The sequence below is a fragment of the Gymnogyps californianus genome, chromosome 7 (assembly GCF_018139145.2).
Source record: "Gymnogyps californianus isolate 813 chromosome 7, ASM1813914v2, whole genome shotgun sequence".
Classification (NCBI taxonomy): Eukaryota; Metazoa; Chordata; class Aves; order Accipitriformes; family Cathartidae; genus Gymnogyps; species Gymnogyps californianus.
The window spans coordinates 14019885-14047487 of record NC_059477.1 but is presented as its reverse complement, the minus strand read 5'-3'; the positions used below and the strand labels follow the sequence as shown (position 1 = coordinate 14047487).

The 27603-nt window shown below is 41.7% G+C and overlaps 1 protein-coding gene and 4 non-coding genes across 5 annotated transcripts; all 5 read right to left on the bottom strand.

Moving 5' to 3' along the window:
• Positions 1–2000: 2000 nt before the first annotated feature.
• NOP58 (NOP58 ribonucleoprotein) lies at positions 2001–27603 on the bottom strand. Its single transcript, XM_050899747.1, has 15 exons — positions 27506–27603; positions 23911–23987; positions 22110–22162; positions 20128–20252; positions 18951–19087; positions 17694–17758; positions 16264–16398; positions 15259–15404; positions 14178–14304; positions 13346–13509; positions 12486–12620; positions 11169–11230; positions 8494–8627; positions 3427–3548; positions 2001–2667 (listed from the first exon to the last, which is right to left on the bottom strand). Exons 1-15 carry the CDS (start codon positions 27548–27550, stop codon positions 2611–2613), a joined length of 1584 nt encoding a protein of 527 aa, XP_050755704.1. The 5' UTR covers positions 27551–27603; the 3' UTR covers positions 2001–2610.
• On the bottom strand, positions 13925–14010 carry LOC127018746 (small nucleolar RNA SNORD11). The gene has a single exon (XR_007766834.1). It is a non-coding gene; the product is annotated as a small nucleolar RNA SNORD11 (small nucleolar RNA).
• LOC127018747 (small nucleolar RNA SNORD11B) lies at positions 15074–15157 on the bottom strand. The gene has a single exon (XR_007766835.1). It is a non-coding gene; the product is annotated as a small nucleolar RNA SNORD11B (small nucleolar RNA).
• LOC127018744 (small nucleolar RNA SNORD70) lies at positions 17019–17106 on the bottom strand. The gene has a single exon (XR_007766832.1). It is a non-coding gene; the product is annotated as a small nucleolar RNA SNORD70 (small nucleolar RNA).
• Positions 21756–21844, bottom strand: LOC127018743 (small nucleolar RNA SNORD70). Its single transcript, XR_007766831.1, has one exon. It is a non-coding gene; the product is annotated as a small nucleolar RNA SNORD70 (small nucleolar RNA).

The window sequence follows — 27603 nt, the reverse complement described above, 5'->3', positions numbered from 1 at the left end:
GTACAAGCCTCAGGATTTAAACTTCTACTATAAAAAGATCAAAAGGCTCGAGTCCCAGTTAAAGGCCTGTCCTCCTTGGGTAAGAACAACCACCTCTCTGTGCAAAGAGGTTACAGTATTTCCCAACTATACCTGTAGATTTTATTATTTTAAGGTGCAAGATTGTACACAAATGCCCAGACCTTTTTTGTGGAAAACCATGTGCGAGCAAACCAGTCTTATCTGCTTGAACTGATAAGCAACTTGAAATGAGGCGACCCTGGCTTACAATGACTGCAGTCTATCACCACTGTTTATTTTCACGGATCATATTTAGCACTCAAGTTGAATACACTTATCAATGTTTCAGTAGCAGCCCCTTGGGACATGCAGCTTATTGTTTTGAGGATGAGGAGTTTAACAGTTCAAACCAGAACCCAGAGTACTTATTTCCTTACCTGCTTAAAAGAGGTGGTAGCAGATAAGTACGTGGTCTATCCAGGACTGAAAAGCTTAAAACTTGCTTCCTTCTCTGTACCCAGTATTTCTGGGTCACACACATTGAGCTCTCAGTGCTTTTTTTTCTTCAAAGGAGTTTCATTCAGCAAAACCATAAAACCTACAGCATTTCAGAAATTTTGAAAGAGAATAAAGTAGAAGCTCTAGTTAATTTGATACTGAGATCAACACTCCCAACACCAGAGCAGGAGGAGAGGCAAAGACATGCTACTTCATGACTAAGCTCCAACAGGCTGCCTTGTGAGATGGAAGCTGGCCTGCACTGGACATCGGCTTGCAATCCTAAATCACTAAAATGTGCTATGGAAGAAAAGAGGTGAATCTCATTCCCTTGTTATCAAAGGAATAAGCAAAAGGGAGGAAAAAGTGGCAGTGCAAAAATAACTTCTCTCCATTTCGATCCCACTGATTAGACTTACTAAGCAACACATGATGTTCTCACAAATTTTCTGATTAGGGTAAATTATATAGGACAGTTTCTGAGCAGCACATACATAATTTATCTGATACTTTTGAGGAAGTGACTACATTAATAGTTCAGAGGAAACTGAACTCTCATGTCTGTAAGGATTTCTGTTTGAAAATGCATTTACAATAAAAAACTAAAGGCACTAGTAGCCAAGTCTTCCATCTCATTATGAATAATTTTTAATACCTTTGCTGCCTGCTCAAACATTTCAGCTTAAATTCACCTTACTTGTCTAGCAAAAAGCAGATGAACGGGAAAGGTCTCAGTATTCCCAGGCAATCCAGAGCTCTGCATAGTAAAACATCAGTGACTGCAGGCAGTGCAACAGAAGGATCCATACACAACACCTAGGACAAGAGATGGTTGCAATACAGTAGCACAGTCCCAATACGCTGTTTCAGGATACTCCTTGACCAGCCTCTCAATTACAGCAGTTAAACTCACTGCAACCTTCCTGAGGAAAAAAAAAAATGCAGTTCATGTTCTTGATACTGGTAGAACTGCATTAATAAACACATTACCAATTTTGTTAGGGATTCGGTATATCCACTTACGCTAGCAGATAAGTAAGCCACAAGCAGTTAAATAACAAGAGCTGGTCAATAAGCTGTATTCCACAGAAAAGCACCAGCTACACTCACTGCAGAGCTACCAAATATCCAGCTAAAGACACTGCTATTTTGTTTAAGTAACAGTCTACCACTACCCCTAGAAAAAAAAAATGCTTTTTCATATTAAGTGATAAGCATAGTCAAATAAAAATTGTTTCTTTTTTCCACCATAAAGCTTCAAGAGCTTTAGTGTCTTCATCATATGATGCTACTTCAGTGCATCTGTATCCCCTACAGAGAATGGCAGAATTGGCAAATGGCTGATTTCCACTACTAATAAAAAACACTTGTCTTTTCAGCTTCATTATCAGATAGCTGAAGAAGTAATTTTGCCCTGAGCTTTTTTTTTTTTTTTTAAATCAAGTGAAAAAAGTTGCCACAATCACCACAGAAACAATTTGGAAGCTAACTCATGTTAGTTCAAAACACGCATCTGAATCATGTCAGTCAGTGCAGCAAAACCAAAATGTTTGAAAGATGATTTAAAAAGGATTTCTCAGGAGAACTACAGCGCGCTCAGTAACACACCTCAGCTGTTGAACACATCTTTGATATTATGCAGATATTTGTATCAATTTTATAGAGAACTTAGGAATATTACAGCCTTTGAATTCTCTAGAGAATAAACTGCAACAGAACATTTACACATTTAGAAATTTTTTTTGCTGATCATTCATTTAAAACAATAAATCTTACAAATAGTCCTGATAATGGTTAGAAAACCAGCAAACAAGTTTAAAGACAGAGGCATAAAATCTCCATAAAAATGTTTTTATTCTTTATCAGTGGAGATTGCATATGAGAAGAGGATCTATTGTGAGCTTTTCAACAAAAGAAGCTGCAAAAAACCAGCAATCCTCCTAAGTAGCAGAGACACTGGGGTATCCTGTTCCAGGGCAGAAGACAGCTATCAAATCCATCTCCTTGCCCTCTTGCAATACAGGGAAGTTACAGTTTTCAGCAAGAGGCTAAAGAAATTATGTCAAGAAATGCTACTCTGAAGCAGCTGTCCAATGTCCCCCCTGCTCCTCATCAGTCTTCATCCTCATCTTTCATTTTCTTCTTTTTCTTCTTCTTTTTCTCTGTATTCTGCAAACAAACAAATGTTGCTATGAACAAAGCATAGGGAGAAGCAAAGCAACACATGTAGCTAGGCAACAGAGCTCACGCTCAAAGCATCACAGCAGCTGCCATACTCAGCAAAGCACAACCCAAGAGATGTTCCCTTCCTCTACTGCTAAATGCGCTCAATGTTTACACCATGTTGGGGCCAGCGTGCAAGGGAAACTGCCACGCTGCTGGCAGCTCAGCACTGCAGTCAGGCAGTGTAGGTGTGCTAAGGGGAGAAAATTAAACCCCATGTTAATAACAGGATTTCAAAACTGAGCAACTAGTTTGGTTTGGTCCCATCCACTCTACTGTTGCTAGAAGACATCAAATGATGCTTCATCAATTCAGCAGGTACAGTCTCTGCTCCCTACAAGTCCTAAACATGGATGCCTGTGGATCAGCACCAAGGGATACCCTCCCCACTAGAAAAGATGTAGAAAGAGAGAAGACTAAAGCTGGGGGTGGGCAGAGGAAAGGAGGGGAAACACTTCTGGTACATGGAGGCATTACAGTCACGAATTTCCCAGACCTAATTTTGTAATGCAAATTATCTTGGACATTACAGTGATGGATATCATGAAATAAAGTTACTAGAGTAAAACTGTCCTTGCATACCATGGGTTATACAGATAAGAATATTTCTCTCCCCCCCCCCCCCCCCCCCCCCCCCCCCCCCCCCATGTTTTGGAGAGAATCCATTCCCATAAAGGGTCAGGTAGCTGTGCAATTCTGCCTCACCTCAACTGTGGGGCTGGTGGGGTGTTCCTCACTCAGTACCTCCTCTTCTTCAGCTTGTTTTTCCTTATCCTTTTTCTTTTTCTTCTTTTTGACAGGTTCATCATCTTCTACAGTTGTGTCTTCTGTACCACAGATGGAAGAAAAATGAAAGGCAGGTTGTCAGTTATTAAGAGTGTAAAAGGCAAAAGGAAAAGCTTTCTATGAGACGTGAGAGGATGCAACGATGATATTAAGAAGGCAAAACAGTGAATACCACACTGCCCCTTCTTTACATCTCTCTACACCTATTTTCTCTCCACTTTGCCCTTACCTGCACGGCTACTCCCTGCTATAATCAGGATATACAACTACCTAAGACAAGTGACAACGTTCAGACAGCACTATTCACATCTCCTGGTACAAACAGCACTGCTGTATGCTGCTGCCAAAGTTTAAAACAAGCTTGCATGTTTTCATTTGTCTGCCAAATTACCTTCAAGTACTCTTTCTGAAAACAGACTGTCCAGTTTGGCAAATATTTTCACCAACATCACAAGAGCAGTGGAAGGACTCTAAAACCCACATTAGAAATGCATTCAGCCAGCAGTAGCTTATTCGCAACTGGTTTCCCTATCTTGATGTTGGAAATTTGCTAAGAAGCAGACCAGTTTTCTTTACCGTTCAGACCAGCAAACACAAAGAACTCTTAATGCTGAGCTAATGTAAAGCATTTAATGCAAAAGCAGAAACTCTTTCCTGTCCTGGAAGACAGGAATTGAATTATTTATATAAGCTGAGAGGAATGTTAACCCATGGAAAGATTTACTAATGCCCTCTTACAGTTACTTTTCAGAACTATTCGTCAACAGCTGGCCCATCTAATCACAGTGGTAAAGGCACTATGATTTACTACTCATTTTCTAGAATACATACCACAGTCTTAGGAATCTCTAGGTAAAGAAACCAAGCAGAAATCATTACCAAGCTGACAGCCTATGCAGTAGCCAGGCTGTTACTGGAGCATACCCAAGTTAAATTTATTTGCACAGCTGAGTCAGTGCTGGATACCAAGTTTCTCAGTACGTAGTACTCATGAGTAAGTTCATGACATAGCAACCACTGTCCTTCAATAGCTACAAAACTGAGATGCTGAAACCGGTGGTGTTTGTGGTGTGTACAGTTGCTACTGGAGGTGTGACTCAAGAAGTAATTTTCTCACTGTACTCCCCCAAAAAAACGAATCAATTTCATTTTGAAGCACACTCACCACTTACAAAAAGAACAGAAACAAAACTAGTGCAATTATAAAAAACCCAAAACACACAACCTCCTCACATCTTGATTGTACTTTGTCACAAGTTTAGTTCCTCAAGGCAGCAGAAGGATTCTGTGAGTCAAAAATACACTTAAATCTTTGTCTCTAACATAAGCTTCAGACAAAAAAATTGGCTTCAGGGTAAAAAATTTCTAGACATGTCTACAGGAAAATACAGCCAGCTAACACATGCAGTTTTCTGACATTAAAAAATGCCAGAAGCAAAACAGCAAAGGATTCCAGACAAAGGAACTGGTAAATATAATTGTAAGTGGATTCTACCATACACATCATTCACAGTGAACAGTGTGCAAGCATAAGGCGTTCAAAGCACGTGTAAAAATAAGTATCCTCACCTCCCTATGTATGACACAGGGAAGTAAAAAGTGGCTGAAAAATAAGCATAAACTATGTTAAAGCCATACAGTATAACAGGAGCATACGCATCATATTTTGCTATGCAGCACATTTTCACTTAGCTGGATTGCTAAGCTATGCATTTTTAAGCAAAATGTCAGGTGGTAATCTTGGAAAAATAACTTCTTGTTATTACCCTACATGTCATCAAGTCTGACACACCAGGCAGTGGAACCTGTCACAATTTACAACCACAGATGATGCTTTGTGCACTCATAGGCACTGTCACTTCTCACAGCTAGCAGCAGATGCTTTCCTGAAGATTTCAGTTGCTGCTTTCTAGCAAAGCTCATCACAAGACTTCATGTATTTGTACTTAGGCAGAATGAGAATAAAGGCTCCAGGGTTGCTGGTCCTTTCCCTTTGGGTGCAACACTTCTAAGTCACTCAAGCCCAGTAGGGTTTCTTTGTGATACACAGGAGCTGACAAGAAAGCCAACAGCTCTTACTATGAGGCACCCAGGCACAGAAAGCAGCACCCAGAAGAGCAGTTTGATTGATGGCCCCGTGCAGTGCTAGAGATCACCAGCAGTAGTTCCACTCACCCATTTTCCACCAGTTTAGAGTAAACTTTTACACACCAGCCTGATGTACCCTCCCTCCTCCACATGACACTGGGCACGTACAGAATCAAGTCACATTGCCTATCAATAAAGACACCATGTCATGATGTTGCTGTCATTTAAGGCTTTGCGTCTTGCAGCGTTCACTCCATTAATTTAAGATGGTATTTCTCTTTTCAATAGAGACCTTTCCAAGTGACTAGCTGCTACTATATCCTGATGTTTAAATGCAAGCTGAATGCTTCATTGGGAGCACTGGCTAGCCCTGTTGGCGGTATGCATTCTGTCTAGCCACATTCAACTTCGAAGGCTGTAGTCACAAAAATAGCTGCCCTATTTCCCTTCCCCCACCACTAAAACAGGTTTTAACAGACAACTCCTTAAGAGGATTATAACTTGTTTCAGGCACTATCCTTCCACTTGGTTTCTTTTTAGGTGTAAAAGGTGAAAGTGGTTTGAAGTCATGCCTCACCCCCAACACCCCTGCCAGTTCCTATCCAAAGTACTGCTATACATGCACCCCAAACAGGGAAAGAGAAAAGGCCACAAATCTCATCTTGCAGTAACATTGCATTTCAGGCTAGCACAATTCAAAATATTGTCCCCCTTTACAATGAATATTAAAGCAATAGTTTGACAAATCACTTATCAGTGGCAGCTTCCCAGCTTATTCCTGTCCCTTACCTTCCTCTTGTAATACAAACTGGATCAAAGTTGATCTGGCTGAAGAATTCCTTTTTTTCCTGGACTGCTCTTCCACCACCCCCATTTATCACACAGCTGCACAAACAGCATGGGGAAGAAGAGGCAGAGACTTCTTTCACAACACTATGTCTGGATGTGTAATCTCTGACCAGGGAAAAGCTTAATAGAGCACTGCATCAAAAAGAGCATCAAAAAGAACAGAGCCAAGAACAGCAGAAATTAAAGGCTCATGCACCAAGCTGGGTGGTCAAATACAAGAATTTGCAAACATAGAGGCAGTGCTGTTTTAAAGTGTACAAGAGGACAGGCTGAAGGGATTAGTTCTGCATACAGGCGATATGAGATAAATAAGCTCTCTGAAAACACTTCTTCCGTAGTCTGAAGGAACTGGCACAGTTAGTTCTAACGCTCAAGTATCCAAATAAAATGACCCAGTTGATATGAAGAACGGGGAAAAAGCAGGAGCTATGAACCACACATCTGAAGGATGCCCTATGTTTTCAGGAAGAAAAGCAACGCATCTGAATCCTGTACTTCAGGTTTTGGGAAGTTTAAAAAAAAAGCAAACAGCATAGATTTCCATAGTGCACAAGTATTCTGAACACTGTCTACTAAAGTAATTCTTGGTAGCTCAAGGATACCTGCTAAGCTCCACCCAACCCCTAAACCAGGAGTTATCAATGCTCAATAAAGCAAATGAAGCAGACACAAGCAGGTCTGTGTATATATCTATGAACAGAAATATCCTCCTCATACTGTAAGAGACCAGGCTGGAAATGAATGTAGTATTTCACCTGTGAGGAGCTCACGCCTGTGAGATGTCAACACTTGCTTTGATAATGCAAGGGAAGCCCAAGGGAACAATTCTGAGACTACAGTAAGGCAAGTTAGTTCAAAAGATTATCAAAAGCAGTAGCTGTGAGAACACCCACATTCTCCAAAAAGCAAACGGGCAAAGTTCAAGCCTCCAAAGTACTCATGTCCTTGTCTCATTATGATAAGTACAAGAGAACAAGCTGGGGCACAGATCTCAGCTGTGTAGCACAAAGGATTCTCCCTCCAGTGTAACTTTAATTCTCAGCTAAGTTTAGGTTCCTACAAGTCGCTCCATCCATGTACACAGACACCATGAACCAACCGGCATCTGGAAAGATCACACCTCAGCATCAGCTGAGCATGAAGAGGTACAGAACCAGCATAACTACACTCTGATACTCTAGAACACAGCAGCACAGAGAAGGGCAAAAAGGGAAGGCTCTGACAGCCCTCACCTGCTGCAGGCACGGGTAGCTGACAAAACTTGGGAGTAGCTCACACCCAGATCTGGCTTGGGGTCTCACAGAAGTGACTTAAAGTCATCTTCCTTTTCCTTTTTTCCCCCTCCCAAGTTACACACTGGGTACTCCACTATCATAGCAAGTATTAGGCCAGCCATTTAGAGGTGCTGAAGTGCACACTGGAGAGAAGAGAGAGAATGTTTCTTAAAATGAACCATAATATAAAACCAGATTATTTTGAAGTCGCAGTCCAAAAATCTTTCTTCACACAGTAACTTACCAGAGAAGGAAAGAACAACTGTGGCCATAGTTCAGTTTTAGCTCTCCAGAGAACAACAATTGTTCACGTATTATGTAAATGCAGACTGAAATTTCCAAGTGTCATTTCACCTCAAATTCTGACATTCAATGTTTATATGTTGAAACATGCCAGAAAACATTTCTACACAGAATAAAACAGTATTCTTTAAAGAAAACTGGGCAAGTTCTGGTTTTACAGAGAAGAGCTTTTTTGTCTTCAAGATACTGAGGCCATTAAATACGAACCTGCTGAGCAAGAAATTCTGCAAGAAGAATATAAGTAGAGTTTTGTTTTTAAATGTTCTTATACGGTTACAACTGTTTAAAAGCAGATATTTCAAGTAAATTGACTGCAGTCTGGTGTCAGTCCATAAAGGATTACTTTTTTTTTTTTTTAAATACAGTGTCATATCCAAGGAGAATAACCAGGTATTGTGGCTGGCTGTAAATGTTAAGCCCCACTGCACAATGCACACAGCGACATGCCAGCAGCACAGATGCAGCAACTAACCTTTCATCTCTGCTTTGAACTTCTTTGCTTTCACAGCAACCTCTGTGTCTTGTTCTTCCACCTCCTGAATTTTGCGTTTCTTTGAAACAGCAGGAAGTGTAGAGTCACCAGATGGGTCAAATATTTTTACTTCACTGTAATGAAGAAAACAAGTCAGTTTAAGTAACAAAAAGAAGAGCTAGCCCCCAGGTAAGATCCTGCAGTTGAACATAAGCTTTCCAACAGAACCTCCCAAGAACATCTGCAAATCAATCTTGCTCAGCTAACAAAGCATCTACAGGTAGTGAGGCCCTTTCTCCAATACATGAATGGTTCATCAGTTGTCATGACTACAGGAGATACCCACAAAGTACAACTGTCTGATCCGAACAGAAGATACCAGTTAAGTAAGAGTTTGGTTCTGGTTTATATCTGTTCAAGGCTCTACAGAGCACTTGAATTACCCATTAGATTGATCTCTCTGCTGCTGAAAGCCTTTCTAGCATAGCTCCATGGTCTCAAGCACATAGCTCCCCACAATTTGGTAAGTCCATATAAGCATACCCTAAGGGTAATATATATACAGGATTAGAAGTAGCTTTACTTTTGCTTTTTCTGCACTGCCTCTCCACCATTGCATTCACATGGCACAACTCACAAGGCAGGGTGACACTATAGTTCATCTCTGTATCACTTGTATCACCAACTTTATGGGACATTCAAATACCTAATCTATGTCTGAAACTACCTCTTCTCAAATATTACATGCTCCTTTGTTCAGTCCCAAACTCCTCTACAGGCTGCAGAGAACCAGCCACCCTGAAACCCTGTGCTTTTTAGTTGGACCTTTCCAGGGGCAACTGAATCACCTAATAGCAATGAAGCAATTTTTTTCTTACTCATTCAGAACAGAATTCCTACTGAAGGAGAAAGGAGTTTTAAAACAGTAAGCCTAAACTATTCCCCCTCAGCCACATACTGAGCATCCAAACTTCTCTAAAGTAGGAATCTGAAGTAGCTACCTTGCACAGGTTACAAAAGCAACTGAGGCTAGTGACTAGACTGGGAAGCATGTGGTAATGCTAGCAGACAGTACCATCAATTCATCCTCTAAGCATCAGAAATTATTCTTGTGGGTATTAACATTGCACATTGCTTTACAGAAATTGATTATGCAGCCTTTTGCAAACAGTGGACTCTGCTTCAGTTAAACCCAGGCAAGAGCTCGCTGGCTTCCTTGTCATTGTCAAAATACTGCTGCTAAAATAAAATAAAAAATCAGCAAATAAATATGCCAAAGACAGGTAATACACTCATCTTTTTTGGAAAGCATACTGGAATGCTTCACTTGAACCTCATCTCTAAAAACTACCTCGCAGTTAACTTCTGAAACATTACTTTGATGTAGCCAATTCATACAGGATCGATAGTTCCATACAAGACTAAGAGATTCTTGCCAATCTCCTTAAAACACTAGTTTAGCCCTTTAAACAATCTCCATAAAGCAGCAGTACTGCCATTTTTGTACTACAAGGACAATTTGACAGGGACCGAGTTAGTTTCCCTTTTAGGCAGCCAGACTAAGCCAAACAGCCAGGAACTATCTTCAGTCTCTCCCCCAAGCCTAGACACATTTGCAAAGCATGTCTAACAGTAGAAACATGTCCTGGCAGGAATTCATGACTCCTTATTTCAAGAGGTCAAAAACCAGCATGTATGTTGTCTCCTCAACACCCTCCTCCCTAAGCTACTGCCTCCTTACACGCCCTGATGCTTCATTTACTGACAGTGTCTTTTAAAAAGCTGCTCCAGAAATCACAGCCATCACTACACTTTGAAATGCCTAGCATATGGAAACAAAAGTTACAGCTAGGCTTGAGAAAGATGTTTGGGGTCTGCAGATGGGTGCAACAGTGCTATTTTTTCCTCACAGAACTAGCACCCAGCCCTCGTTTTGCTGAGCACTTGCCCCCTCTACACCAAAGGTTCAGCAAAATAAGCAGGCCAAGCTAAGCAAGAAGCCTGCAACCAAATTAAGCAAAACACCCAGATGTCACAGCTCAGACTAATAATAACCTGTTCAAATCCTTAGATGTTCAGCTGTCCCAGTTGCAATTTACAGTGTCACTTCAGGCACCAGAAAACTGCTCTAGCAGTGTCCAGAGTACAGACCCTATCTATTGCTTAAGATACATATTACTTATTATGTACGAGACCTAAACAAGGAGATGAAGCTTTGCTCAAAACAAGTGTTGGTTTTTTTTCTTTTCTAAGAATAAGACAACCAAGTAGGTCTCTAGGACAGTTTCCATGTCAAAGAAATTCATTCAAACTCTGATTTTCTCAAATTTAATTTATTCAGACTTGCATGAAATAAAGCTGCTACATATTAACTCCCCAAACTATTCAGCTTTTTGGGCTGATGTTGATAGCATCTAAATATACTTGTTATCTGATGATGTCAGTAATTTACTATTAGAAAATCAGGACTGTTTCTCCAGTTCACTGGCTTTACCACAACTGTAAAATGTGGGAAAATGGAAATTCCCATTAGCAATGGGACCTGTCATCAGTGTTTAAGAGCACAGTGTTTTCTGGATCTTAAGTTAACTCAGCCCACAACCAAAAAGCTTCTCAGAAATAAAAACATGGAGAGTTATTTATACTTAGCCAAGCTGAAAGGAAAAACTATTCACCTCTTGTTTTGGTACTTGTCTGTCCTGGCCAAGGCTTTTCCAGTGCCACTTATTCTTCTTATCTACAAGAAAAATTTAGAAGTGAAAAAACAAATTACGCATAATGCAAACAATTCACAACACAAGTTCTACAGCTCTTGAAAGGAATTAAAAATAGAAAGATAGACATATTATTGGTCAGGCTCTTGTCTACCCATATGAGTCTTACACCTGGGAGTAGAATAGTGACAGGGAGGTAACTGGGGTGAGAAAGGCATGTGCCTTTCTAATATTGCTCTTCAAGAACCCAATTCAATTAAAGGGCATTCAGTACTGGATCAAACATACCACAGCCACATGACATACAACATCATACCTCTAAATTCCCAAGACCAGCTCAAATTTGTGCACACTTTCTTTTTTTGCAAAGATAACTACATGTCAGGGCAGGTATCACCCTATGCCTGGCATAAAGCCAACCTTAAAACCACAATACAGGCCCCAAACCGGATTTGAATTAAATCTGTACTTGTCAGGTGATCGGTTTGTGTTTTGGTATTAACATGTCTCCTTGTCTTTGTTTCGATGGGAAGCATCACCTCCCATGAAATGCTTAAGGAGGAGCAGGCAGGTTTTTCTGGATTTTTCTTTTTTGTTCTAGCGATGCCAGCATCTACAGCATTAGCATCAGATCTTCCAGCTTGGAAGGCTGAACCTAGTTATCATTTACAAGATCACATGCAGCAGGCATGCCACCTAAAAGAGGAAAGTGAACCCTACATTCTCCCAGTATGCTGTGCTGATGGCAGCAGATGGAACAGCAGGCATAGAGAAGCAGGATATGCATTAGGTGATGGGAGGGCAATGCAGCAATTTGCAGAATAACATCTTGCTTTAGCTACAGAGAAAGCTCCTTAAGACTAAGCATCCCCAGTGTTCAGATTTTGGGGAACCATGGAGGAAAATGCGAGGGGGGGAGAAAACCCAAATGCGCTTTCTTCTAAGGCGAAGAGAAAGAAGCTATGAAGTAATAAGCATATCTTTGCAATTAATACAGAGATGTAGTAGAATGTAAAGGTATGCTCTTATTCACATTGTTCACAATCAGTATAACGTAAATGAGGACAGGCACGTAAACAAGAAAAACTGACATACAAACAAATGGATGCAGCCAGCTTACAAATCCTACTGCTCCAGCCAAGGTTGGGAGAAACTACAGAATAAGAGTGACGCTAGATCACACAACTGAGTGAAGGGAAAAGACTCAGAAAGCAGTGCATCAGAAAATCATACCGTAAACAAGAATGTCAGCTTCATGCAGCCTTCTGCTAGACTTACCCCCCTCTCTTCCAAAAGCCTCAGTCTCGTCTCTACTTTTAGTCTGTTCTCAGCTCCCATTTCAGCACTGGTATTCTCTCCAAGGGCATCATAACGAATAGTCAAGGCAGTTTTAGCTGCCAGCATTCGAGAAATCTGGAAAAGCCAAAAAGAATATTAAATGCTAAGACTTAACATAAGGCAATGATTCACTCTGGAAACCATACCCACAAACAAAAGAACAAAGTAACCATTTACTAGCAGTGTTCAGTCCAAAAAACAATTAGTACATCATTCCTTCAACATTGAAATACTGTTAATGTAACACCTTATTTTCTTGATAAATAGAGGAAAACATCTGAGACAGCAAGTTAGTTATACATACCCCACTCTACCCCAACCTTCAGATCAGGTTAGTTTGAGTTGTAATTTCCAGCTGGATAGCTTTCTCCACAATTCAAACACATATTCATCACCTGCATTATAAAAGCCTAAGCTCTTTAAAAGCAAGCTACAAAAGTTACTAGCTTTAGCACAAGAGTCCAATTCTCAAGCAAGACTAAAGCCTGTAACAGCTTAGTTTACTATCACGTAGAAGAAAGTAGTAACATACCCCTTGAGAAAGCCAGCATTACATCATAATCCAGCAGGAATGCATCTGTTATTACTCAGATGTGTCAAATGGACAATCCCATTCACTTTTTCAAACAGGAATGAATGACATGCAAAGATTTGTGGGACAGTGGCATGTTCCACATAACCATGAAGTAATACAGTAAAGCAAGCCATGGAAAGAGCCTCACTGTGAAGCTCAAGCCATCTCATCGACAGATACTCACACTCTGGAAAAAGCCAAGCTGATAAACAATTCTGCAACTCACCTTTCCTTTGTTTTTGGTATTGGTTTGTCCCACTAGGGAAGCATGATAGATAAGGCCAAATTTAGGTGTGTCCCGTTTAGTCTTCAGTGCTCTGAAGAGTGCTTTCTCAGCACCCAGTAACTGAACTGTTGAAGCTGGATGTTTTGCCAGATTCAAGAGGGAACCTAAAAGGAGGTGACACAGCAATAGTAATTTGTCAGAGGAGCAGCTAGAGAAGCAGAAGGCTAGATTCCTACACTATTCAAAAGCAGGAAGCTCAGAGCCATCTATTTCTATGAGAGCTGCTTCACGTTCATTTCCTGAAGGACAGGTAAGCCTTTTCAGTCTTTCATGCTTCAACTAACTGTCTTGGTTTGATTTCAGCAACAGGAAAGACGGCTGAATCAATAAAACATTTTCCACTGGAGTAATGCCTACTCCTGACAAAGTCTGGCAGCAAGAACGTGTCATCACAGAACTGCAGCATAGATAACTGAAATAAGGCTGCTACCTTAGGCCAGTCTGACTATAAAAGCCTAATGCCAGTTTGTCAGCATTTTACCTCAGAAGTGACTGGACTATCAGCAGGAGGCTCAGTAAGTGTCTCAGAAGAGGTAGTGACTTAAGTTGCCCTCATATTCTAAAAAGAATTCAGGCCAACTGAGAATTTTGTCATCACAGACTACTACCAAGCTCATGCTAGCATTCTCAGATTCCTCAAGAGCTACCTTCCCCCCCTTTACCACGAGATGTTCATCAGGGCCTTACATAATGCTTTTAGCTGGCCTGCTCCTCAGAGTAAACCTCTGATGAGGTCATCTAAGCTTTATTTACACTGATCAGTGCAACCCACCTGCATGAGCAATGAGCCTTGCTCCAACCAGTTCGCCCACCATGACGGTGAGATTAGGAGCAATGGCCATCATTCTGTTCTTCAGGTAGTCATACAGCTGTGTCCGATACTCAGAGATTTCAATCACCTGGCACAGACAGAGTTTGGTTACAGGAATCAGCATTAGCTGACCAACAAATATTAAGAGCTAAATATATTGAAATGAGGAAGTGCTGAAAATTCCAACAAAGGAGACTAATAAAATGCAAAATGAAGACAGCCGACAGCCAGAGTTACAGAAAGCTTTATATAGGACATATTCCCAGAGCAGAGCTCCATGCATGAAGTATATTGGATCTGTATTGCTTATTCCCTTATGCAACTTATTTTCTCAGCAAAGCTCCTGATAAACGAGCTGACAACATGCCAAAGACAGCGAAGCAGAACAAAAATACTTAGTAAGGACATTTTCTTTAGGACAAAACCCTGGAACATTCAGTTTTCACATAAATCTTTGCCACCATTCTCTTGAAAGGGGATGAATGCTCTTTACTTGTTCCATACAAATACACACAATTAGAATGCACATAAAAAAGCAGCCTGGTCTAGACCAAGAACAGGAACTCCTAACCCTGCCACTCCCTGGTAAAGTCACAAAGGGATCCAACTGGCACCACTGAAGTCAGAGGGAGTTCACATACAATCCAGATGAAAGCAGGATAGGGCTCCTAATTCTTTTGGGGCCTCAGTGCTCCACTTTTAACCCAGGGTTTATCACCTAGCTTCAAAAGTGACAGATCAAAAAGAGGCTACAGAGTACCATTATCTCAAAGACTTAAAAGCACAATGATGCCAGAATTCCCCCCAAAAGTAAAACTGCCGCTTTCGGAAGACTTTGTGCAGACATCAACAGTCTGAGATGGCTCAGATGAGGTAGTGACTGTGCACCCTCACGCCTGTACATCAGGAAAGCAACAATATAGGAATCATCACTGCCATCACAAGTGTGTCAGCAACACCCTGGGAAAACCTCTGCTTGGTAGAAGAGGCTCTGATATAGCTAAAGTGGAGTTCCTACTGCTATTCATCCATGTGTACATACCTGATCACAAAGATGGATTATGTTGTTTATATCTTCTTCTGATACTTCTGTCCCCATGGAAATCTCAGCGGCAGCCTTCACATCCTCTTCGATCTCCTCTGGTAGGATGTCAGAAACATCAGAGGAGGCAAAATTGGTTCTGTCTCCTGTAGGGGACAAATGAAAGCATGTGTGTGCTGGGGGCGACACAAAGATAAAAGGCCAAAATAACAACAGTGAGTCGTCTGCCATCATCCTATTCAAAATTCCCAAAATACATGTCAATGTTCTGACTTTGTTTATACTAGCTGAGAATGGTTGGAAATACTAAATTTGAAACCAGAAAAAAACCCCTTATTCTGTTAACACTGCATACTTCACCTTTTCAGTAGCTGCTTGCTGCAAAATTTTCAGTCACAAGATTACAAAGGAAGAATTCCAGGAAGCGAGCAGTCATTTAGCACTAACCAAACCTATGTAATTCTTCCTACAATTGGGGGAAAAAAGCTCCCTTAAAGCCACAAGTCTCTCTCTGGACTGCAAACTTCATTATTTAAAAATAAAATAATCAATACAAAGCACATGCCTAAGAGGTGAGGTAAGCATCCAAAATATTATAGCGGTCATTCCTTCTGCTTTTATGAATAATTATAGCAGTTGTCTCCAAGAACACCCACAAACAGGCAGCAATTCTCTTTATATCAGTTTTTGGCAGCTAATTTCCAAACTGGTCTGCTGACTAACTGTGATTCTAAGAAGATACGCTGATGGTCCATGAAGAACTGACTTGTGATAAGGTATTAGCTTTCTCTTAAGCTTCAGAATGGTAAATTGCATCAACATACAGATGCAAGCATACACTACTTTTCTACTGGCCCTATTTACACTGCTGCTGAAGGCAGGATTGCATACAGGGTCATGACTAGCTGGATGAGCGAGCAAGTCGCTGGTCTATAAATCAGTGCCATTAATGGATTGCATACTAACATGCAACATTTTCCAGGCTCATGCCTCCTTTTTACTCACCAACTTTCCGCACGCATTTACAATACGTTAGGTTATCTGTGATGATTTTGCCCAGTTCAGGGAAGTGCCAACCATACCATTCCCTACAGCGCATGATGTAGTTATTCAGTTCTTTGTCCAAGTCATCAAGAAGTGCTAAGAGAAAGAAGAATGGACTTTTTTTTCTAAAAAGGTAATCTAAAAATGGAAAACTCTCAAATCAAATTTAAATAGTGTAAAGGGAGATAAACTGAAGTATTTTATCCCATAAAGACTGGAATGAAACATAAGCTGCAGTACATTAGAAGACTTTACTTTTCAGAGAACTGCATAATCCCAGGTACTGTACTATAGAAATATTAGAATTCCCATGAGTGTGGCCTGAAAGTTTCATCACTGGGACTGTCTTGGACCAACTCCTTTAACAGCTGCAAAGCACATTCCCCTGGAAGGGGAGCAGCAGCCGGTTATTCCTCAGTCAGCCAAAGTGCTACACACAAGGCTGATGTAAAACTTAGCCATCTAATAAACTTTAAGGAAAAATGTTTTAATGGTGAGAAACTGATCTTGTACTCAATTACTTGATTTAAAAGATTGTATTAAGCCCTTTAGTTGCCTTTATAATATACATATATCCAACACAAATCCAACAGGCTCACCATTTACCAGATATGACCAATAACCAGATTTGCAACGTAAGAGTGTAACACCCACAGCATATATTGCTACAAAGCCCTGAGGCTAAAATATTTCCCGCTAATGCAATACCAACATTCCCATCTGTTGTCTCAGTGGTAGTGACGAAGGAACTGAATTAAATCATTAATTTCAGCTTAACTATGTTTCATCATTGACAACAGTCTGGGAATTAATATTCCAAACAGGATTCCTCACCACTGCTTCACAGCAAGCATGCCAATTATGATGTGGATGTCTTCAAGGAAAAACGAGGAATGGGCTTTCCTAGCTGCGTTTACAATTTCAGTCTGTTTTCCATTAAGAAAGCAAGATGGAATGCAGCATTACACATTGCAGTGGGTTTTACATGCCTAACGTAAGAGTCTACTTCTGCATTGCCCTCTGTGCAAGATACCACCAAAATGAAGGGTCAGAAAATCCTGTCCTGTGGGGCCCATTCTCCCAAAACTACTCAGAAGGGAGGCATGTTGGGAAGTGAAGTCCTCAGAGGACTGAACTAACACTGCCTGTATTTCAGCTGATCTCTATGCTAAGAAAAAGTGGATGCCAGTTTACTGTATCACCCTAAAGATGTTCCTGCTTGTGGAAAATCCTATTAAGAAAACACACCTTATGCCAGGCTGAACACCAATGCCCAATTTACTGAAACATCCTAGGAGGAAACTGAAAGCAATACTTTTCTGTAACCAAGGTAAAGAAGTCAGCTATCCTAAGCTGAATCCGTTAATAATTTAAGCTCTAAATATACTTACAAATTGCCTGGATAATCATGGTATCTACTTTGTCTGGGCTGAATTTCAACTTGTATCGGGAAAGGCTGAGGAGACAGAAATACAGTTTCATCAGCATCCTGACATCCTGCTGCAGAGTATGTCCCACCTGTTCCTATTTTACATGAATATAGCTGTCCATACATCATTCATACCAGCTCAGTTTTACACCACTGACTGCTCTCAGCTGTGGCCAGAAGCCACACTGACACAAGTTTCACAACAGTTCCGACACATGTACATGCAAATACCCCACGACCGGGGTGAAAGGGAAAGTTAAGGCTATCTGTACCACGTGCAGCAGACTGAACATGAGTGCTGTGGTAGGAAATTGGCTGTTGGTTTCTTTCTGCGTGGTTCCCCACAAAAAGTATTTGTCAACAGCACTTCCAGTTCTGCAGCAGCTGGAGGCAATCCACAAAACTGTACCTACCCAGCAGCAAATATCAGCAATGCTAATGTGAAGCGACAGAAGAAACTTCCTGGAACAGATTCTCACTGTCTGAGAAAGCCCATTACCATCTGCCTTCAATGTATGTTTAAAATTTCTCAGTATGCTACAGTAAAAGACACTTGATATCAATGAGGACTTGCATCTTCAAAGTCCTTTTTCAATATTAATGCCCATGTTCTAAGCAAACATGCATCTATTTTTAAGATATTAGCTACAGCAAAGCAGTTCTCTAACTTGCCAATGGCTCATGGACAGGACAAGCTCATGTCAGAATATGGATTAAAAGTTACTCATGAATGAATGGTTGACCCCATGCTGATCCAACAACTTTGTATTTAACTACTGCTCCACTAAACCTAAAAGGCAGTGATAGTAAGGTGGGAAGATAACTCTGCCTTTAACATTTACATCATGTATTATATGGGTATTTATTCTGGCATAAATCAGCAAATCATGGTCTTCACCTTGTCTCTCAGTGGCAACTGAGTTTTAAATGACCCATTTTACTGCTACAGAGACATTTCAAACCAAATCCTGAAGTACATAACATGCAAAGGAAAGCTATCAACTTCAACTTTGGGTGAAGATGAAGCCTTTCCCTAAAGGGTGGGTGCAAACTGGAAAGCCCTTCCTTTATAAAACAAGATTTCAGATACGAATGTGTCTTGACTTACAGAGGATAAGACCATGTCACATACTTAGAGACACTTCAAGCAACACAGCATAGCCAAGGACACAGGAGTGGGGCACACATGGGATGAAATAGAGCTGTTCTAGGAACTCACCTGTGCGCCAGACCCAGGCACATAGCTGCCATCTCTCGAGAAGGGAGGCCTGTAATAAGCCCTTCAATCTGTGAGCGAATTCCTCTCATCAGCTCTGTAACCATTGGGCTGTGTATACAACTCAAATTCAGCTTGTCCTGCAGGATGGAAATCAATGATCCATAGTCAAGGCAGGGCAACGACATCCCTCTAAAGCCCTTCTTCCAGTAGCCTTGTCTCATTATACCTGGTTTTCCCATTGCAATCCTGTGATCACACAACAGTTTGTCATCTTTGATGCTCAGGCTAGTGACACCCCCAGTTCCTCACACAGTAACAATTCCAGTTTGAAGAGGAGATTTATAATTAATGCTCTATCTATGTAGACACTGGAACCAAAGATTCAAGATTTTACAGTTTACTAGAAACAGTCTGGCCACAGCAAGAAAATTCAGAGGTAGAGGGTTGGGGGATTTGGGTCTTTTTCAGAGAACAAAACTGAATAATTAGTTCAGAGTCCTTGGTATTATTCACTTTAACACTAAATCCTCCTCATTTTGCAGCCTACAGCAGTCTCCTAAGACAGCATGAGGAGGTGGTCAGAATAAAAATCACTGGAACAGGGAGCAATCAGCCACAAGACGGGAACCTGGTATTTGACACCTAGGAGACATTGGAGAAAGCAGTCCATCTCTACTGTACTACTTCCTTCCTCTGGCAGGCAAGGACTGAAGGATGTGCACAACTGCTTGTAGACTGAGGAAGGCAGAACGATGCATACTCCCAACAAGACAAGAAGTCATCACCCTACTAGTGTTGCATCTGTTAGTGAGGAATAAGCATGTCTGCCTGGCTGGTTTTTTGTTTGGTTCCTCCCCTCCACCTCTTTTTCTGGATGGTATCATTAGGGAAATGAATTTTTTAATCTGCTAGATTTCTAACCAATATTTAAGAGAGAAATCAAGCAAACCTGAACACCTCAGTGCACTTTTACCATATCATTCACTTGTGTACTCAAGATGACATCTTCCCAGTATACATGCGGTACACACTTGATCATAAGGATTACATATCTTCCACACTGCAAACACAGCACTGGCAGTGTAATCCATTGCTAATAATTGCAAAATCTCTGGAACCTGACTGTAAGATTTCAGTAGCATAAGACAAAAGGAAGAACAGCAAAATCAGTTATCACCTTTATGACACCTCCAAGTTTGGCATCTGCTACAGCCAACTGTTCATGGGCATCTTTTGCCACTATCTTCTTGAGAATTTTCTTCAAGTTCTTGCTGAGCTTGCCTTCTACAAGAGCTGTGGATGCTGTATAAAACAAAAATACCAAAGATGCAGTTTCTTTCCCCTCCTAAAATCTGTGAAAATAGTACTCCTAACTTGGTATTTTTATTTTAACTGCCCACAGTAGCTCTAGTCTGAGCTGCAATACTACTTCGCCATGCAGTGGCTAAAATCAAAATAGAAGAAAATTATATACTTGCTCCTTTGGAGGCCTAAATCAAAAACCCTTCTCCCAGTTCCCTCTCCTTTCTCCATGTAGTTTCAGTTCTGTTTCTGTCAATTTTGTTTAAGGATCTCTACAAACAGTATGCCATATGCTTTAGGTATGTGTTTAACATTGCCAAAGGCAAGGTTATATGGGAACATTTTGTGTATCATTTAATTAACCAACCATTTTCCAGGTCCCAACCATGATATCCTAAACTAAGTATGGCTTATTTGCATCCTCTGATGATGATAATGTACTATCTAAAGCCCAACAAAGAATGATGCCAAACACACTGACTGGGCAGTCAGACACGGACCCTTTTAATATAGCATGTAGACTGAAGAATTTTAAAAGAATGTTCTTCATTCTTAAGTATTAATAGATCTGCAAGAGCTTTACAATCCCACATAAAATATTTTAAGCAAGCACTTATACAACTCCCTTTGCGGGTCAACTCTGTGCTCCACTGAACTTCTGTGATTGATGCAACATCTTCATCACAGTAAACAGAGCAGAAGACAGTGATTTTTGATTTCTAGAACCTTAATGAAATGTAAGGGTAAAATCTAGGTGCTATGCTGAGTTTCCTCTCAACCTTTCTACAGTGGAGATAAGTTTCCACCTTTCAAGCTGGCCAATAGCTCCTAACCCAGTTAAAGCAGCCACATACATAGTCTTCCTTTCAAAATAAATGTGACATAGGTAGTCTGAATAATCTCTCCCATTTCACAGATAAGTAAACCTGAAGCAAAGTAGTAGAAGTTTTTGGGGGAGGGGGTTTGTTGTTTTGTTCTGTGAGGGGTTTGGGTTTTTTTAATCAGACTAATTATACATCTGAATTCAAACCTATGCAAAAGCAATATAATCCAAAAAATAGGCCAGGGAGAAGAATATACAGCAGCTTCAATGTCAGTTGTTTCACTTGCGTCTCATGTATGATGGTAGTGTCTCCATTCTTGTTTCCTTAGCTTCCTTTATAAGATATCTCTACCACATCAGAATATGAAGATCTGTTCTTTAGTCATAAATGTTACCTGGAACATCCATCTACTGATATCATACAGCACATTCAGCAGTAATAGTCACACTATTTCTGAATGATTATCTAGAACTTTTATCATTTCTGTTCAAACTAGTCCACAGCATCAAGCATTTAAGTGTTGAATTAGTAAACATTATTGAATATAAGGCTTTCCATTTTGTTTAAACTCCTGAATTTCTTTTAAGTGGAATACAGGCATTTTTTAGGCTGAAAAAACACAGGCATAATATGCATCCATAAAACAAGGGCAGTTGTAATAATATATGTACACTGCTATCTGTCTGTTGTCTCAGTGGTAGTGACGAAATGTTGACTCAAATCAGTTATATTCAGCTTCAACAAGAATCCATCATTGACAACAGGCTACATATATCAGTCAAAACCTTCTACGTGGTGCTTATTAGTGAGCTGCTTGGGAAACAAGCACGGTAGGAAAAAACTAGACTTCATTACATCTCTACTGCACTATAGACTGGATGGATGACATCATAAAACTACACAAACAGTTGACTGAAAAATTTGTAATTTAAAAACTAAGAAACAGAGCAGGGACAGAGGTAAGTAATGAGTGAACTAGTGCATGACAGGGATTTTTTTTTTTTTTTTGTAAGAATGGTGTTAACTCACTTACCAGCAAGTGCTTCTGTTGTGTCCTGAAATTTTTCAAAGTGTTTCAGCTTTACTCTACAGAAGAAAAATACAAGTGTGTAAACAAATGTACATAAACCAGATGCTAGAACAATTTTACTTTTTTCTGCCTCTGCTATTATAGTTCCCCTCTTCTCCCTAAGACTGCAAGAGAGCAGAAATCAATATCCAGATCCTCAAAAAGAAGGAAGAGCACTAAACCTGCTGATAAAGTTTTAGCCTGATGTGACTTTTCAGCTGGGTCCCACAAACTTTATTAAAAAAAAAAAACAAACGAATTTCGATTTAGTATTTCTAGGACCAACATAATCAGAAAACCTAAGCCTCCTTTTTGTTTTGTAGTTCATATTTAAAGACAGACATTATCCATTTAAATTTCAACACTGCACCCTGATTAACTAGGTGTCACTGTTGATTGACTGATGATAGCATCTTCCCACTCATCTTCAAAAGGGAACCTTCTGCCTCTGTGGAATGCATAGACCGCACAGCTCAGATTTAACATGCTTTTTAACCAAATGCATCTTCAAAGACTTTAAAACTGAACTGATTCATTGCCCATGAATCCTCAAGTCCTCCCTTGTAATTAGACATTAGAATACAAGTTCTGAGCTGAGCTTAAAACACACAACAGAAAATTCTTCCATGCCCTAACTGCTGACCAGAGCCAAAAATCGTATGGACAGCGTTTAACCACACTGTGTCAGATCCTTAGGCCCAGCTTCCCTCTCCCCCTCACACAGTCTGTGGCGTTGATATCTAGAGTTACAGTTAAGAAGCTATCTCAATCCAGTAAATTCCTTGTCAGGGACAGGCATTTGACTAATCCAGTTCTGATTAACCACTGCTCTTTGTGAGTCAAGTATCTGCAAAGGAAGCAAGGTCATAGATAAAGCTGAATGCTTGAGTTAAGCATTCGCAGAGCCCAACAGAAGCTCCAGGCTTATAATGATGCCTTTTCAGAAAGGCAGGAGAGATAGAAATTACTTTGATCACAGTAGAGATCCATTAAGAGCCACATCCTGTCTAGCAAGTGGCCAAGATGATGTTTCCAACACAAGATTAACAACACTACAAACAGGCAGATGTGGGATATTCCGGCCTGTCCTCTAAATACTGTTACAGAGCAGGATAAATCCAAATCACAAGGCATAGCTTGTTCAGAGGTATCTGTTATAACCAAAGCTGGTTAGAAGTCTTCCAATAAAAACACCCTAGACAGACTTGGAAGGAATCCACCGTTGTCCCAAGCTTTAGGGCAATTTGCTAGAAAGGCCAGCTTGGTCAGCGGACACTGCAACCCCTGTGCAGCTACGCAGTGGTGCTAACACTCACTGATGGCATGGGCAACAACAGTAACTCTCAATTCACAGTGATTCAAATGCTATTAGTTTCAGCTGGATTAAACTTTTTTTTTTTAAGAATTTCCTGTGAGCACAAAAATCTGTCATTTCAGCCAGCTCCAGCATTACAAGCTTGGATGTTCTTGTCAAAGCATCCAGATCTCATTAAAATACTGTTCAACTTTTTGCTTCTGTGACACATGGTAATGACTTCTGCAGCTTAATTACACTGCAAGGAAAAAAAAGTTATTTCTTTCACTTTGATATTCCATTTTAAGTTTCTCTGAGCATCTAACTTCATATTATCATTGTTCACAGCTTTTAGGTTTTATAATATTGAAAAATAAAACAATACTTCTTTCTGAACCTCAGACATGCATAACTACAGGCAGTCATGTCCTTCCAAAAGCCAGGCTGCTAGCCCTACATAAAGCTGCTTACATTTTGTTTGCTTTTTCAGGAGTTTCAAATTCTTTCCATAAACTATCAACTTCTTGGAGCTTTTTCTCATTCAGAACCTGTAGAAGAGAAAAAAAAAAAACAAAACACAACTATATTTAAAGCACTTTTGAAGAACCTTCAACCCTGCATTCAGCAGAGAAGACCTAAAGCAGATTTACAGTGTATCCAACCACTGGAAGTTAACACTGATCGAGTCAACAAACTCAATTTTGGTGATCTCCAGTTTCATCATTCTCTCTCAGCAGCTTTATCCTACTAATATACACATAGTATTACAGTGTTTTTACTTTCAACTGAATTACAGAAGTTGCTCAATAATGGATGGGTCCTTCTGAACCTGCACATTAAAGCAAAACCCCCTCCTTGTTTATCAAAACTGGGCTTGCTCCACCTCCTCTACAGGACTCACTCACAACCCCAGTGACCCAAAACCAAACCTGCCACTACTTTGGGAAAATACAAACATGTCTGGGACGCCTAACAGGAATGAGTGATCCCACAAGTTATTTTCATTAATCTGAGCTAGCCCAAGGAAGAAAGAGAACATCTCTATACAGAAGACTTTTCACCACAGCTTGGTAATCAACTGAGCCAAGAATTACCTAAAAGGCAGCAATGGCTTAATCCCATCTCTGTACAAAGGGGATCCCCCTCAGTTTTTAAACAGCACAAGATCAACAATTACACCCCTAGAGCCTACACACATTTCACAAAACGCAGAGTGTACTGCAAATTCCTAGAAAAGTGCTCAGGGGAACAGTACAGTCAAGTTCTTTACACCTCACTCAAAAATCTTGTGGTTTTGTCCCCACAACGCAAGTGCAACACAATTGTAATCTGACTCGGTGCAGTGCAGAAATCATTCTTGGGATTATGAGATTTTGCTCCCTTGCAGATTTTTAAACCCCAGTCAAAGGAGGCTGCCTTTTTTAAATTCAATTAGTAGCTGAGCAAATAAACATAGTAACTCATTTCCCACAGGACTCTGAGGCACAGAAAAACTTCAGGGCAACTCTTCCTTTCCTCAGCCTGCTGATTCTTTCCTCCAATTCATCTTTCCTACCCCGAGGCCTACAGAATTTTCAGCCTCTATAAAAAGACATGGGTGCATAGAGAAAAATAAAGACATAGAAGCTGCTAAATCAAGGTTGCTAGTATATAGAAATTACATGCCTATGGATATTTTGTGTCCTGCAAGACAGTAAGACTCATTGGACAAAGTCTTCCAAGATCTAGAACATGGCTATGCCCCATTTGCCCTTACTATTTAGACTGTTTGCTCCTCTGATGGGAGCAGCACCTACAAGGGAATACCCGAGAGCTACACAGCTTGCAGAGGACAACAGTCCTTGATCACCAAGGCATAAAGGCAGAGCACAGTTATGCTGGCAACCTGGTCTAGTGGAAGGTGTCCCTGCCTATGGCAGGGGGCTTGGAACTAGATGATCTTTAAGGTCCCTTCCAACCCAAACCATTCTATGGTTCTATGACATCTGTGGGCACTGCTGAAAAGGGAAGTGGGTGACCATGACTGCCTCCCAAAATTCAGAAGAACAAATTCTGTCCAACCCTCAAGTAACTAAAAAACAAAAAAACCCCAAACAAACCCGCCAAAAAACCCAGCAGTGACAATCTTTAGAGATTGCTTTAAAACGAAAAAAAGCTAAACTCTGCAGAGAATATTCAGACACTGAATGAACATACAAGTGTAACAATAACACAAGTTTGCAGCTGAACAGCTACTGTGTCTAGGAAAGGAAAGCTATGCGATTGAGAGCCTTGCCCTGCAGATGTGCACTGTGGCTGGGGCTCACCCTATCTGGCCTCAGCAGCTGCAAACAGAATCAGCATGGAAAACTAAAGCTTGTCTCAAAACATATATTTTAATAAAATACTACTTCTGCTCAGTTCCAGCAGACTGCTTTCACCTCTCTCCCAATCCAGCCCAGACACCATTTGCAGTCCGCTGTCTTTCCCACGCAGTAGGTGTTCAACAGCCTGCCTTTGAACACTGCTCCTTGATGCCTGGTGCCCTCTAGCCGCTTCGCACACACATCACAGCCGGACCCCACGCCCCAGCTGGGGACACCTGCAGCGCAGCGCTGCAGCACTTCTGCAGCAAGACTTCTTCATTTCTCTTTATGCCCCTCCTCCTACCCTTGCTTTATGCCTACCCTGCTTTCAGAAATTAAAATATGGGTTATTTTCAGCCCCTCCTGGCTCCTGTGAAAGGTTAAAAGGCCTTGGCTCACTACCCAAGAGGTTTGAGCCCACTCAAGAGGTAACTTTTTTTTTGGTAACTTGGAAGGTGCAGGATACTAGCCAGCATGAACATCCAGCGAGCAAAACCTTCACAGAGACTGCTGTATGTGTTAGTTCCTCAGGTATAAGTGTTGTGGGGGGAGCCACAGAACAGAAGCTATCTGCTTTTAGAACTACTTCTGTCTTCTCCCTGAGGCTTAGGTCTTGAAATCCTCCTTGCCTGAATTGCACAGCTGCACCCCAATGAGCAGGAAAGGTTTCAGGGCAGATGAAGTAAACACAGTGCTGTGTAGAGCATCAAGGGTGTAGTTCTGCAGCAGGCTAGAGCAAAAGAAAGCAGCGCCTTGCTCTCTTTGCACCCGCACCTGTGTTCACACAAGCTAAACCCTGAAAAAAAGACTAAGCTGGGGTGGGGGAAATACAAGTGTTATGATCAAACTCTATGAACAAGCTGGTGGAACTGTACAGGCATCAACACTCGAGCAAGAGAACAGGCCAGAGGGGAGCATGGCACTGTAGCAGCTCTAGTTTAGACTTGTTCAAACCACCATGAAACTGCAGCCTTTGAACCACCTCATTAGGAGGCTGGCAGAGCCCTGTGAAGCGGTCTGCTCCTCCCAGCCCACGTTCTCAGCTGAGGCAGGGAAGTCAGACCACACACTATACCTGCAGGCACGTTCACCCTGCCCATGTGCTCAGCCAGCCGACGAGCCCCACTTTTGGTAACGCGCTCAGGTCAAGGCACCCTGCACACCCGTTTTGGAACACGCTGCTTGTCTCCCACGCGCCCCTTCCTGCATCCACAAGGTTTTGCTGGAACGCCAGCCACGAGGGCGCAGCTAGAAAGAGAAAATGGTCAACGTGCCCAAACCCGGATACCTCCAGACTCCAAAAGGGGCACGGCCACAAGTGCACGCCCTCCTACCAAATCCACCCCTACAGGTGGAAGGAAATGAGCGCCGCGGGTGATGCTTGGCCGGACCACCGAGGAAGCCCCCCTTCCTCCCCCCAAGAGCCTTCGGACTCCAGCGGCAGCCCCGTCCCCGCGCCTCTGGCCCGAGGCCTCCCTCACAACACGGCCTCTCTGCTCCTACCCACCCCGGCTCCTGCCCGGCCCCAGAGGCAACGCACAGAGCCGCCGCGCGGAATAACTCCCTGAGGGGCCGTCCGTGTTTCCCCCCGTAAGCCCAGCGCACGCCCGGAGCGCTTCCCCCCCAGCCCTCGCTTCTGCCTCACCGCCGGACGGCAACCACCCCCCGCGCCGAGACCCACCCGGGCGGGCCCGGGCCGCGGCCGGCCCTCCACACCTCACCTTGAAGATGGCGTAGCCAGCGGCGGTCTCGAAGAGCACCAACATGGCAGCGGCGGGGCGGGGGGCGCGGCCACGTGCGCCAGCGGACAGGACCCCCC